General features: G+C 31.2%; 2 protein-coding genes across 2 annotated transcripts; one reads left to right on the forward strand and one right to left on the reverse strand.

Annotated features, from left to right (window-relative positions):
- Nucleotides 1-5956: 5956 nt before the first annotated feature.
- On the reverse strand, nucleotides 5957-8642 carry LOC113374656 (peptidyl-prolyl cis-trans isomerase sig-7). The gene is made up of 4 exons (XM_026614631.1): nucleotides 8527-8642; nucleotides 7252-8233; nucleotides 6393-7176; nucleotides 5957-6221 (listed from the first exon to the last, which is right to left on the reverse strand). The coding sequence occupies exons 2-4, from the start codon at nucleotides 8225-8227 to the stop codon at nucleotides 5957-5959; spliced, it is 2025 nt and encodes a 674-aa protein (XP_026470416.1). The 5' UTR covers nucleotides 8228-8233; nucleotides 8527-8642.
- Nucleotides 8643-9413: 771 nt separating this feature from the next.
- Nucleotides 9414-13505, forward strand: LOC113378113 (polyadenylate-binding protein 4-like). Its single transcript, XM_026618637.1, is given in 8 exon segments — nucleotides 9414-9954; nucleotides 10617-10904; nucleotides 10976-11238; nucleotides 11352-11585; nucleotides 11702-12098; nucleotides 12101-12148; nucleotides 12236-12381; nucleotides 12926-13505. Coding segments are annotated over 8 exon segments (1935 nt in total). The 5' UTR covers nucleotides 9414-9761; the 3' UTR covers nucleotides 13292-13505.
- Nucleotides 13506-15493: the final 1988 nt, after the last annotated feature.

Genomic DNA, 15493 nt, shown 5'->3' on the forward strand with positions numbered 1-15493 from the left:
AGCGATGTAAGCCAAGTTAAATTTCATATTTGTGGGCTTAAATTGTTAATCATTTTGACATCGTGCTGTTAATATTAATATATTTTTAAAAAAATCAAGAGTGAAGTCCAAGGAAGAGTGATTAGTAACATTTTCATCTTATCTTACTTTTTCCTTACAGAAAAGTAATAAGGAAAGGAATTAACTGATATATGAACTAACCGAAAATATCAATTATTTTATCCAGGCCAATCCAGGCTATACTGCGCTTTCTTTTAATTAGAAAAATACTAACATAATCAAAATAAGAATAACAATAGTAGGTTTTCTGTCCGAAGGCAGGTCTATGAACTATGAGTTAAACTCCAAAACGAATTAGAGAATATAATCCAATATGAACATAAATATAAATAAATACATTTTTTATAAATAAATACTTCTAAATATACCAGAAACTTGTCGGAATTATCAAATTTATATAATAATTTCATTTAAAAACAATTACATATTTCCTATAAACAATTTCTTCCTCCTTTCTCTATCTAATTTGTTTACTCAAAGAATTCAGGCGAGGTTTACATAGTATAACAAATTAATTATATATTCATTGTGATAATAGTTAACCTTTTGTTCAATTAAATTACCTAAAAACCACAATTTTAGGGCTATTATGAAAATCACATAGCCCTGATAATACGACTCGATCTACGCTCATTAATGAGGTTGATTTTCTACTAATGCTAACTAGTTGTAGGTGGCACTTTGCCTAAAGACAAGTTGTATAAATTAATCGACTTAGTTGAAAAGAATTGAGGTTTATGGCTTGGAAGTTTAGGTAATAAAATTTAACTAATAATATTGCTAAAATAGAGGTATAGTTATCACTTCCACTCAAAATTAATCAAATTGATTTTTAATTGATATATCTGAAATGGACTTATAATATCAGCTTCAACAATTTTAATTTACTTAACATTTACAATTGCCGAATTTATTATTCCAAACTTTGATGAATTTTTAAAATTAAACGACGTATCGTAAGACCATAATATTTTGGTATGTTAGTTTGGTTAGGCCAAGAATGAACAAACCGCGGCCCGCAGACTTCATGCGGCCCTATATATTTATAAAACGGAATTTTAACTATTTTATCAACTTTCTCTCGTCACTAAGTTATTTGTAATGCATTCTTGTATTGTTGTATTAATTTATGATTCTTTTTTAATTTTATTAACTTCCCATAGGGTAAGTTACAGTATTGGGCCGAAAATTGAAAATGAAAATTTTTGCATATCTTCACGTTTCAGAGGTTTCTGAACATTTTGGCAATTCTCAGAAAAAATTGATGTGGACGTGTGTGTGTGTTTTGTGTGTCCGCATTTTTTCGTTCACGTTTACGGGCGCACGGATTAACCTATATGAATGGTTCAAAAAACATTCAAATTGGTACCACAGTGGCAATTTAGTGGCACTAGTTTTATTTGTATATTATGTTTATTAGTATATATCAAGCTATGTAAATGATTAATAAGTGGGGCCCGCCACATAGTTTGAAAATTTAAATCCCTGAGTTGGAGAGGTTGCCCTCATCCCCTCGGTTTAGACCAGTGGCAGGAGAACTGGGGTAAATTACCCCAAATGGGGTACATTTTTGATATTTATTTTATTTGTGACCTAATTCTCCGTATGGATGATATCTCTCTAACCCATGACGGTAATATCAACTTAGACAAAAACATTTTGGGTCCCCTGACCGCTGGTTTAGACTATGAAGTGATACAAAGTTTTAGCAAACAAAAATAGTTTTTCAATAATGAATTACAAGGCAACAGCTCGGCCAATTAAAAGTTAATAGCACAATTTTGAACCAATACTTTTCGAACAGTTTTTGTATTTTTGAGATCGATTCAGGATTGTAGGCTAAAACGTTTCCAAAATCTTACACTTTTTTTTTTGCTAATTCTAAAAAAAAACATTTTGGCCAATCGTCTCACAAAACTAATCAATGCTAGTTCTTATCGAGTTACATCAATTGGCTTTTACAATTTTGGAATTGGTGCAACCGTTTTTGAGAAAACGTCGACGAAAGGTCACATTTCCGTCACACACACTTACATTTTCCAAATTTGGGTTAAACGATTCAGGAAAACTTGAAGCATCGTGAAAACAAAATTAGCAAAACTATTTTCTTACAAATTCTTGGATTTTCTGGCTAAAACATAAATCACTCCTTCGGTAATAATCATAAGTCATAAGTCATAAGTCCATTATGAGATAGCACTCTCCCCAACCATATTTATCTTTCTAATTTAAAAAAACGGTTTGGCTGATTGTCTTACAAAACTAATCAACACTAGTCCTTATCGAGTTACATCAATTGGCTTTTACAATGTTGGAATCGGTGCAACCGTTTAAGAAAACGTCGACGAAAGGTCACATTTTTGTCACACACACTTACATTTTCCAAATTTAGGGTTGAAAGATTCAGGAAAACTTGAAGCATCGTGAAAACAAAATTAGCAAAACTATTTTCTCACAAATTCTTGGATTTTCTGGCTAAAACATAAACCACTCCTTCGGTAATAATCATAAGTCATAAGTCCATTATGAGATAGCACTCTCCCCAACCATATTTATCTTTCTAATTTAAAAAAAAAACGGTTTGGCTGATTGTCTTACAAAACTAATCAACACTAGTCCTTATCGAGTTACATCAATTGGCTTTTACAATTTTGGAATTGGTGCAACCGTTTTTGAGAAAACGTCGACGAAAGGTCACATTTTCATAACACACACTTACATTTTCCAAATTTGGAGTTGAATGTTTCAGAATGACTTGAAACATCATGAAAACAAAATTAGCAAAACTATTTTCTGACAAATTTCTGGATTTTCTGGCTAAAATATAAACCCCTCCTTCGGTAATAATCATAAGTGAAAAATCGAAAGCAGAAGTCCATTATTAAGTACAACATTTTCTCTAGTTAATTTTCTGTGTATCATTCTAGAAAACTCAAGATCATTAATGCAGTTAGCCATTAGCCTAGCCATTATCAAATAAATAGAGCAGACTTTACGGCTGCGTTTGTTATATTATCCACAGGTGTCCCCCATCAGAGTCCTCGTTGATGGGCCGGTCGCCTTGATTTAATAATTTGTTATAAAACAATTATTCCGTTCCGGTATTTGATTATTATTTCTGTATCAAACTTTCGTTACAAGAATGTGCGCTAGAAACTTGAACGCGGGCAATTAGAACTGCAAACGCGGTTGCTCATCATAAAAATATATACATAGAAATAGATTATATGTATACATATACATAAACATATACATAAACATATACATATATATGTGTGTGTGTATGTGTTTGTTGCACTACAAGGTATAATTACTGATTGTAGGTGCTCTTATTGAAATTTCACTAAAATTTTGATTTTATGAGTTTTAGGGCTTTTAGAGAACTTCAATTCCAATACTTTCTTTCACGCATTATCAAAACCGTGACCATCAAATTTTGCCATAAAAAATATTTGTGTTACATTTGTTTAAAAAAGACTTAAAAAAATATTAATAGGAAGGTGAAAGTTTAGGGCTGTATATATTTTTCAACTCCGCGATATAAAAAATAACTAGTTGCGTTTGGCATCGTGCCTTATGGCAAATTGCTGGAACTTTCCGTACCGTAACGCTTTCATTTAGATTATTATAAATACTGTAACAATGTCTAATATTTATAAAAATTATATAAACTGAATTACAAAGTTAAAATTATTTATTTAAATTATACAAGTGAGCTTTAGAACTTTAGCCAGAATTGAATAGCCAGAAAGTCTGAATTATTTTCGATATACAAAAAAAAATTGTTGAGAAAAAAAATGGAAAAATTTTTTTTTTTCAAAAGCAATCATTTTGTTAAAACAAGCAGAAAGTTTTTTGAATCATTCAAATCGGATGTTCTCTTAAAAACTCGGTTTCTATTTTTTGCACTCTTTGCTCCGTGTCTCCGAAACTAATCAGCACATCTCCTTATCAAGAGGAATCGAATGTTTTTTTAACCATTCAAATCGGCTGATCCGTGCGCCTGAAAACGTGGACGAAAAATTATGTCTATACATACATACATACACACACACGTCCATTTTTTCTGAGGTATTCCATAAAATATTCAGAAACCTTCAAAACCTGAAGAAATGTAAAAAAATTTCAATTTCGATTTTTGCACGATTATAATAACTTACCCTACGGGAAGTTAAAAATACAAAAAATCGATCCCAAAGCTCTTTAAATATTTAATCTTTCAATATTTTTATAGCATGATCTAAAACTTTGGTGAAGAAATAACGGAAAAAACACATTATTAACATTTTTCTTCTTTCACATCATAAAATTAGGTATTTTGCCATTCTTTTTCTTTTTTTTCAAATTTTATTTAGCCAGAGTTATAAACATTATTCTTTATATATATATATATATATATATATAAATAATTGTTAAAATCAGTTTTCAATTTTAATATGAAAATGATATTATCATGTCATCGAGATATAAAAATAATTGATATCGTGTCATCAAAATTTTATATTTCATCATACATAAAAAATTATTATTAGGGATGGACAACCATAAATAAAAATAAATTGCTATTTAAAATAAAATTTAAGCTTATCCATTAACTTAATAAGTAAATCTTAATCGAAATTCAGTGAATAACGTTTAATGACTGAAATCTGGATGAAAAATGATTTTATTGCTAAAATTATTGTTATGCACTGGGTTTGTGGTAGGTGGGTGAAAATTTAGAATTGTCTGTGGTTTTTAAATATAATAAATTAGTCGAGATAATACAAAAAAATCTTAGGGGTGGCCAATTCTTACCACTGTTAGCCGATTCTAAGTCCTACTGTTTGTGAATAAAAAATTTCATAAAAATCCGGATGTTGTTTTTGTAGTTGTTTTGGTTTTCACTGTTAATTAAATTATTCAATAATAAAATTTGATTGTCTAAGTTAAAGTTTCAGTTTTTTTCTGGTTTGATTTACTTAATACTGGCACATATATGTGCCGAAACATTTAAATAAAGGAAATCTTTTTTATTTCTAATTTGATGAATTGGCTGATACTTATATCCAACGTATATATATATATATATATATATATATATATATATATATATATATATATATATATATATATATATCAATATCTTCTCTACTTAAAATTCTTGTAATGTAATTATAACTTTCACTAAAATGTCCTCTATTTACAAAAAATCTTACGTCTACCAAGAATATTTTATTATACTTATTTACCACTGTTTTATTTTCACAATAAATTTGGATTTAATATTCTTCGAAACAATTTCTATATTTTAAATCTTTTATAACTTTGATCTCAAGCAAGACCTTTGATATTATGTGCAATCTGTTTTGTAGATCTCATTCGTCCTCTTACTCCATCATGTTTATTATCAAATTTTTCACCTGTTGAGTTTTAGTATTCATTTGATGTTCAAGAGTATTTAATAAATACTACTTATTATTATTCAACTAAAGTAGAAATAAAAATCTAACTTGTTTTGTGTTACTTCTTCAATCTTTAATTTACTTGAAGCAATATTATTGTAAATATTAGGTTGTCAAATATCTCCCTTCCGCTTTTTTGCTATTGGTTTATAATACAAAAAGGCGGAAGGGAGATTAATAAATGTAAGGGAAATTAATAAATTGAGAGCATAATAACAATTGCTTTAGCTATGCTTGCATTTATACCATAAATTGAAATAATATCACAAAAGATCAATAACATTTCTAATACAAAATCTTTCAGTTAATTACTTACAATTAATACCATTAGAATAAAAATTAAATCATTATTGAAATCCATTTATTTTTATAAAAAGAAATTCAACAATAAAATTATGTATACTATATATTTAAATAATATTATAACTGAGAATATGTATAAAAATCCATTTTCACTCAGACCTTCTTTTTCTTTTTTTCTTAGACTTTCTATCGTCTTCACTTGAACTGCTCACACTAACATCTTTATGAGACTTTTCTTTCGGCCTGTGTTTTTCAGAATATGATTTTTCATAATCATCATCACGTCTCTGATGTTCATATGATTGATGAGATTTTTTATGATCACTGTAGGAGTTTTTTCTCTTTGATGTATTGTAATCTTCTTGTCTTCTGTAGTTTTGACTAGAAGAATTTCTGTCGGATCTCTCACTTTCTCTGCAGGAGAATAAATACAATCATTTACTTGTGATAATATTATGATAATTTGTTTAAAAAATACCTATCTACCAAAATTATGAATGATTTCTAATATTAAATTGTATTAATATATTTATTTACCATTGAACTTATCATTTCTATCATTTTTATATGTCAAATCATGCTCACCTTCTACTGTCCCCATATTTGTCTTCTTGTCTTCTATTATCATTAGCATATGTTTCTTCTCTTCTTCTGCTGTCGTCATATTTGTCTTCTTGTCTTTTATTATCATTAGCATATCTTTCTTCTCTTCTTCTACTATTGTTGTCATATTTGTCTTCTTGTCTTCTATTATCACAAGCATATCTTTCTTCTCTTCTTCTACTATCGTTGTCATATTTCTCTTCTTGTCTTCTATTATTATTAGCATATCTTTCTTCTTTTCTTCTACTATCGTCATATTTGTCTTCTTGTCTTTTATTATCATTAGCATATCTTTCTTCTCTTCTTCTACTGTCGTCATATTTATCTTCTTGCCTTCTATTATCATTAGCATATCTTTCTTCTCTTCTTCTACTGTTGTCATATTTTTCTTCTTGTCTTCTATTATCATAAGCTTGTGTTTCTTCTCTTCTTCTACTACCGTTGTCATATTTTGCTTCATGTCTTCTACTATCATTATCATAATTTCCTTCTCGCATTCTATTATCATTCTCATATGTTTCTTCAGGTCTTCTAGTATTATATTGTCTCTTATCATAGTCCCTAGATTTTTCTTCATATCTTCTACTTTTAACTCTCTTGTCGTATCCCCTTTCATTAGCATGTCTACTATCATCATATCGGTTTTGGTGTCTTTTGCTTGAAGTGTGTTTGCCCTTTGAGGATTCATCATATCTTTCATGTTTACTGTATGTTTTTTTATTGTTAGACTCTTTTTCATCACTCAGTATAACTCCTCGACCTTTACCTGAAATTAATAATAAAATATGATAAAAATCTCACTTCTAATAATAATTACAGTTTTAGAACTAAATAAATATACCTTTCCACTTTATTTTTGAAACCGACTGTGAAAAGTCTACATGTATCCTTCTATCATCTATCAAAACATTGTCCATTTTAAAATAAGCATCTTCACAAGATTTTCTATTGTCAAATTCAACAAAAGCATATTGTAAAGACTCTCCTGAGATTTTATCTCTTATCACCTCACAACTGTTAATTTTTCCAAAACGACTAAAAATAATTTCTAAATCATCGTCAGTTGTAACTGGATTCAGTTTACATACAAAAAGGACATTTTCAGGTGGGGCCATGTCAGCATCAGGTAGATCGCCCACAATTTCCAAAATTGTAGCCCTGGCTTTAGCTTCACGAGCTTGAATCATCTCGTTGATCTCTTGTTCTGTTTTACCTTCAGTTTCATCTATAGCCTCATCAGGTGCTATTCGACCTCCCTTTAGACGTTCAGCACTTGGTGATGGGGATCTACTTGGAGCTCTAAAACCTTTGGGATCTTCAAAGGGGTCTTCCAAGACAACAGTATGCGTGATACGTATATCTTGATATGGTCTATTATCTGAGTCACAAATTGCTTCATTTAATTTCCTTAGTATCTCATGACCTTCACTCACCTCTCCAATAATACAATGAGTCCCATCCAAAGACGTTAAATCAGAATCTAAAGTAAAGAAAAATTGAGACCCTAACATGTTTTCACCAGTTGACACCATGGATAATGTTCCTATTTCTGTATGTCGAATTTTTGGCATAGATTCCCCTTGAAAAAAGCGTTTCTCTGGGCCATTCAAAACACCAAAGATCGATTCACCTCCATCACCAACTCCAGTCGGGTCACCGGTTTGAGCAATAAAATTGTGTTGGACGGTGTGAAATAAATTGAAATTGTAATATTTCATTTTACATAGCTTTAAAAAGTTCATGCAAGCCATAGGTCTTCTCGTAGTGTATAGATCAACCGTTACATCACCTAAAGTTGTTTCTATTACAACCGCCATTTTCTTCTGCAAATATAGAAAATTACAGTAACTTTGGTAAAATCTCTAAAGAAATGAAGAAAACCGTAATACATAGGTTAACTTTCATAAAATTTTGAAAAATCGTTTGCATATGTAAATTTTCGGGACAAATTATCATGTTCATACTAGCAAAAGCAAATTAAACTGACATATTGTTGGTTTTCTTACGATACTATTAAAATAATACCCTTAGAAATTAATAAATGCTAGTGAAAAGTGCCAAAATGCTAAAATGAAATGCAAGAAAAACATAATAGATTAAAGTTATTGATAATTACCGCTTTTAAAGATTCCTCTTATCAATCCTCAAATATCTTATTTACAGAACTTTTTTCTATTATATATCGCGAGAATAAACAAAAGCTAACCTCAAAAATGATTGTCAGAATAAAACGACATTTGAAATATCAATATTTTGTACCGACAAAGCGTTGTCTTTTATATCGATAATATAGAAAAGTAATCGACTCAAATTTAATAATGTATTCTAAAATTATTCTCGTTATAAATATATTATTAGGATTAATTTCTATTTATATCGAGAAATATAAATTATTTTCTTTATTTTGATTTTTACATCTAAAATTTGTATTTTTAGTAAATGATTATGAATTTGTCATACTTTTTATTGCAAATTGCAATCCAGCGCCATATTTTCTGTTCGATTAATTAAAATAATCAATTCGGTTGCTTATTTTAATTATTTTCAGTAAATTTTGTCAATTATTTTTTGGGAATTGAAAGTCCCGCTAATTTTGATCAAATTTATTTATTCTAGCCTAATTAAAAGATTCAGGACTATAAATATGGTTTCGATGAAATTATTAATTTGATATCATGAAAACGATTTATTCGATGTCATTATCGTGAAATAAATGAAATGCGTAATCTTCGCTTAAAACAAAAATGTGAGCGCACTACTTCCGCGCCGTAGTAGCCATGTGATCAGTCAATTCTTTTGTTTCATAAATGTATTAACATATTTTTGTTAATAAAATAAAAATCCAAAAAAATAGTTTATTTTGGAAATAAATTATTCACAAATAACTTTCATGTAAAATTCAAATTCGTTCGTGAGTTTCAAAATAAAGAATCAGGTAAGGAACTATATTTTCTGTATATTATTCATTCGCGTCGAAAAATGTCAATGCGCGTATATATCTCGCCGGCGTCCCCTCTCCATCGCCTCTTTCTCACACAGAGTTGAGTTCTGTTCACGTGAGGTTGTGTCTCCTAGAATTAAGGTCACACAACCCACTTAATTTCGTGAAATAATTACAAAAAAAATTAAAAAAAAAACATAAAAGTACCTAAAAACCCTTAAAAAAATCGAAAAATATAGTGAAAAGTAATAGAAACAAATGTTGAAACTAGTGCGCGCATTCAACGTGGTTTGACTGACAGACGAGCCATTTTGAGGAGATATACGCCACGTTGGAAATATAGATATTTTTAATCAATTCTTATTAATAATTAATTTGTTCGTGGTTTAAGTATATAAAGGCCGTAAGATATGAATCCAGGGGCTCCTAACTACCCGATGGCGTCCCTTTATGTTGGAGATCTGCATTCCGACATCACCGAGGCGATGTTGTTTGAGAAGTTTTCGACTGCGGGGCCCGTATTGTCGATAAGGGTATGCCGAGACATGATCACGAGGCGCTCCTTGGGCTACGCCTACGTTAATTTCCAGCAGCCTGCCGATGGTGAGTATAGAATAATTAATAAAAGGCACACGTGTTTTTTAACGGCGGCCATCTTGGACGAGTTTATTTAGCGAATTATGCTAAGGGTCTCTTCGAGGCTTTCGATTCGATTTATTTCGGGAATTTTAACTTTTCCGTAGAAAATGCATTATTTCCATACTTTTTACAATAGCATTATTCTTGATATCCCTGCAGATAACTTTATTTTCTATAAAATATGTTTGTTGCATCATCTAGCGCATGATACATTCCAAAGCTATGTAGCACAGCATGTGAAAGCTTGCTTTCCAAATATCGTTTAATTAATTACGCACTATATTTTTGATTTTTACATTTTTTCACTTTCGCTACTTCAAAAACATAATTGAATTTCTTGAAATAATACGTTTTCCAAGCATATAAGGGAATATTAATTGCTAATGTTTATTCTTTTAATGACGTCATAATTTAATCCAATGATAATTTTATTATCAATGGACTTCAATATGAACTTATCTGTGTTTGTTGCCAGCGGTTTTTTTTTAATGCAATGTTATTTAAGTTTGATTTAATTTTGTTATTTATTATCAATTATTTTCCTTGGTTTTCAATTTTTATTTTTACTTGAACAATAAGAAAGTACTTAAATACTTTAGATTAATTTTTGTTATGTTCTCTTCTAGCCGAGCGAGCCATAGACACCATGAACTTCGATATGCTCAAGGGCAGACCTATTCGCATTATGTGGTCTCAAAGAGATCCCTCTTTGCGTAAGTCAGGTGTAGGCAATGTGTTCATCAAGAACTTAGACAAAAGCATTGATAATAAGGCAATGTACGACACATTCTCTGCTTTCGGCAACATATTAAGTTGTAAAGTGGCGCAAGATGAAACAGGTGCTTCCAAGGGCTATGGCTTCGTCCACTTTGAAGCCGAAGATTCTGCCAACAAGTCTATTGACAAAGTTAATGGTATAATAAAGAATCTTATATTGAGAATTGAATAAAATTGACTGTTACTGTAATTTGATTTATTTGTTTAGGCATGCTGTTGAATGGCAAGAAGGTTTACGTAGGCAGATTTATTCCACGCAAGGAACGCGAGAAGGAACTTGGAGAAAAGGCCAAACTTTTTACCAATGTGTATGTCAAGAACTTCGGAGAAGACATGACAGATGAATCCTTGCGTGACATGTTTGAGAAGTATGGGCGTATCACAAGCTACAAGATCATGAGCAAAGATGATGGTAAATCTAGGGGATTCGGATTCGTTGCTTTTGATGATCCAGATGCAGCTGAACTGTCGGTAAGTACAAGTTATAGTTAGTTTTGAACCCCCACTTACAAATCAGCACCACCTTATCTTTTTGTTATGTAATTTATTGTTCAATCATCTGAATTTTAATTTATTACTTTCAGGTTATTGAGCTCAATGGCAAAGAGTTAGTGGAAGGCAAGCCGATGTACGTTGGTCGTGCTCAAAAGAAAGCTGAACGCCAACAAGAACTCAAGCGTAAGTTTGAGCAGCTGAAAATAGAACGTCTGAATCGCTACCAAGGTGTTAACCTGTATGTCAAGAACCTTGATGACACAATCGATGATGAAAGGCTGCGCAAGGAGTTCACACCGTTTGGTACAATCACATCCGCAAAGGTAATGCTTATCAGATTGAATTATTAATCATTAAAATTCTAAGTTTTTTCTTTTAGTGTTATTTCAATTAGTATTAAGAATAATTGAAGGTATCTTATGATATGATTTTCTTTTAGGTGATGACTGAGGATGGAAGAAGCAAAGGATTTGGATTTGTTTGCTTCTCTTCTCCTGAAGAAGCTACAAAGGCAGTCACTGAGATGAATGGACGCATTGTGGGTACTAAGCCATTATATGTGGCTTTAGCTCAGCGTAAGGAAGATCGCAAAGCACACTTAGCCTCACAATACATGCAACGTATGGCTAACATGAGAATGCATCAAATGGGACAGATATTCCCAGCTGGAAGTACAGGTGGTTACCTTGTACCCACAATGCCACAACCCCAACGCTTCTATGGTCCAGCTCAAATGACTCAAATCAGAGCAACTCCCCGTTGGCCATCACAGCCTCAATTGCGTCCGGCTGCCGCAGGTGCAGCAGCTGCTGCTGGCGCTGGTGCGGGTGGATATGCTCAAGGGGTGGAGCATTCAGACCAGCTCCCAGAGCCCCTGGCCAAACTGGTAAGATGATAGAATCTGTAATGCTTAATAATATAAATTATTCACAAATGCTATATGCTTTGTTATAATGAACATATGAATTAATAGGAGCAATGCGAAATGCGATCTCTGCCCGCCCAATTACCGGTCAACAGGCAGCTCAAGCAGGAGCAGCAGCTGCAGGTGTTGCACAGGCCAGACCAATGGCTGGAGGCCCAGTTGCTGCAGGCCCTGGTCGTCCAAGTTCCTACAAGGTAATGATATATTGTGTAATTTATATTTTTCTATATAAATCAACTTGAGGGGTATATCAATGAATGGTAATTATAATTTTCATATACTGAAACCCAGTACTCGTTAGTGATACTTTTATCATTTACAAATTTATCACCTCCAAAATACTGGCAAATTATATTTGAAACATATATTGCACTGCTGTTCTTTTTCAGGATAGTGGTTCTAATTTTTTCATACAAAAAATATACTTACATAATTCAGGGTATATAGTTAAATGTCTATTTTATCCACCCAGTTTTCACTTAGGGAACTTATATCTTTAACTTTTGTCTTTTAAATCCTTGAAACATTTCTGTGAGAAAAATGTTCTTTTTTTTATGACCTTTCAAGAATAGCACAAATTTATGCCTTTTAACCAGAATGATACCCTCTTTAGAACAAAGAAACCAGTACCATTAATTCAAACATTTTTCTTTGAAATCTAAATAAATGCTTCATTTAGAACTTTTTAATGTGTCAATATTATTCTTATATGGTATGTAACTTATAATAATCTTCCAGTACACATCGAACATGCGCAATCCACCTCAAGTGCTGGCTTCTGCAAATGCTCAAGCTCCTCAGCCTCAACAGGCAGTGCTGGTACAAGGCCAAGAACCACTCACCGCTTCCATGCTTGCCGCAGCACCGGCTCATGAACAGAAACAGATGCTTGGAGAGCGATTATTCCCTCTTATTCAGGGAATGTACTCTGACATGGCCGGCAAGATCACCGGTATGCTTCTTGAGATCGACAATTCTGAACTCCTGCACATGTTGGAGCATAACGAAAGTCTTAAAGCCAAGGTGGAGGAAGCTGTTGCTGTATTACAGGCACATCAAGCAAAGCAAGCCGCGACTCAGAACAGTCAGGCTAAGAAGGAGTAAAGAACCCCACGACAAGCTTCCAGCAATTAATTTCCCTTGGCTACACCTTTTTGCAACTTTACTAGCGGTGTCCTAATTGTCCCATTGTGAAAGATTCAGCATTCGTGAGATTGCAGTAAAGTTGCTTGTAGTTTTAATTGACTGGACTCAAAAGGGCCACTATCAAAAAAAAAAGTTTACCTTAATTTCTTACATGAATTAGATATAAAAAAAATGGTAAATTGGACGTATAAATGGGACCTCAAAATATAATCTAATAAAAAAAACACCTCATATATGAAACAAAGAATTGAAGATTGTATGTCTTGTACTTAGACTACAAATCTTTTTTAAGAAAATACACAGAAAAATAGCCTTACATATTCGACTGTTTATACTTGTGACAAGTTTAAAGGATTTAATTTAAGCGACTTCTGTATTTATGTAATTCACCTACTCTAAATTAAGACTGTAATTTATCATTATCTGACATAGTTTTTTGGTTTTACGTATTTTTTATTAAAATTCTTGTGAAGTTCAACAAGTAGAATATTGTTTTTTTAATTGGGTTATTTGGACCTTAGAATATTCTAAAATACTCTATTTACATAGAGAGAGCAAGATGCTTAAATTTATACAATATGTCGAGTAAAACCAAAAAAAACGTAAACTTGCATGCTTTCTAGACATGCTGCTATAATCATAAAAAACAGTTTTGTCCATCTTGAAATAAGTCAGATCTTATATTATATACATTAATAATGGATCGATCACATATTGCTGTATCATTGAAATGAAATAATTCAGGGTGGAAATATAATTTTCCTATATATATTCTTCTTTTATTTCTGATAGTTTTTTAATTAATCATTTGCATTTAGGTAATCAAATATATTCATAGTGATTATTTTCAGCTATACATAATGTGTGGTCTGCACGACCTGAGAAGTAATTATTTTAGTCTTATATTATACTTTTTTAATTTTTATAAATTATATTCAAATTGGCAATGCATGGGATCTATTATTCTTCAGAGCGCAATTACTTGATTGGCCATAAATAATTCTATTGAAATTTAAAAAAAAATAACTGAATGAATTTAATTTATTTACAATAATGGATTATCAACTAGTGAATAGTAATATAGAATTACTTTTCATATTTTTAAATTTGTCAAATTATCATTCAATTTCACTAATTTTTCTATTTTGTTTTTATTTTAATTCGATTTCTGTTTAGTGATTCGATATGTATGTTTCATCTAAGATTGAGTTTAATTTTTTAACTTTGAAATGTTGATTATTTCTGTCAAGTCTTACCAGTAATTCTTAATAGTGTACATAAGTTTTATTTATTTGTTTATGCATAAACAAGCTATGACTACTAATAATTATTATTTCAGGCTCTTGTGCAAGCTCATACATAATTAGTAATTTTACTGATTATGTATTACGGCTGATTATATTTTCAGTTCATTGATGTTATATCCTATAATACTATAATAAGATACTATAAAAATTACTTTAATTAAAATGTTATCTATATAATAGTAATGTTTTATAGAAGCTTATATTTTTATAGTCCGCTATACCAATGAGTTTTTTCTTGACCAAGTTGTGAATAAAGAGTAGTGGATATTATCAATTATTTTACTAAACATTCGAATTGATAAACTTCAACTTTGTGCAAAATGCTAACATATTTTTTGATAAACAGTGAGAATTATTTGAATGGATCTGATAATAAGAAAAGTTGGTGAAATACTTTCTTCCCTGCAGGTTAATAATTAACTGCAGATACAAGAAGCTTGAAAACTCAATGTTATTTCATTTGCCTTCAGTTGAGTTATTCGAGGCTTCAAAATAAAAACCACTTCACATAAACTGGAAAGCTCCACTCACAACCAGATGAGTCTCAGAATATGATGTACATATGAGTCAAAGGAGGTATCTTAAAAACAGCCTGAGCATGTCACTTATAATTGCTGGTGTAAAAAGATGGTACGCTACAATTTGAGACTGGGTTTGGTGTTGAGACTTTTATTGATGGTCATGGTCAATGCCAATCTAATCTGAAATTGATTATGTATAATAGAAATTGAAGACATCTAAATGTAAGTTGTACAAACATTCCAGTAACATTTTTCTTTTTTTTTTAGAAAGACGTTTCAAATCCAGGGGGGCAAGAGTGTTAATTGTTAAACAAGAACTTTGAATGCAGCCA

The sequence above is a fragment of the Ctenocephalides felis genome, unplaced genomic scaffold, assembly GCF_003426905.1.
Source record: "Ctenocephalides felis isolate EL2017-DRISC unplaced genomic scaffold, ASM342690v1 CF-g0.4_SCAFFOLD_01886, whole genome shotgun sequence".
Taxonomy (NCBI): domain Eukaryota; kingdom Metazoa; phylum Arthropoda; class Insecta; order Siphonaptera; family Pulicidae; genus Ctenocephalides; species Ctenocephalides felis.

What these genes read in the sequence shown, in the direction of transcription:
- LOC113374656 (XM_026614631.1), bottom strand. Translation starts at nt 8,227, where the DNA reads ATGGCGGTTGTAATAGAAACAACTTTAGGTGATGTAACGGTTGATCTA. An exon ending in TTCAAAAATAAAGTGGAAAG is followed by an intron (nt 7,177 to 7,251) that starts GTATATTTATTT and finishes TATTAATTTCAG; the next exon opens with GTAAAGGTCGAGGAGTTATA. An exon ending in AAATATGGGGACAGTAGAAG is followed by an intron (nt 6,222 to 6,392) that starts GTGAGCATGATT and finishes ATTCTCCTGCAG; the next exon opens with AGAAAGTGAGAGATCCGACA.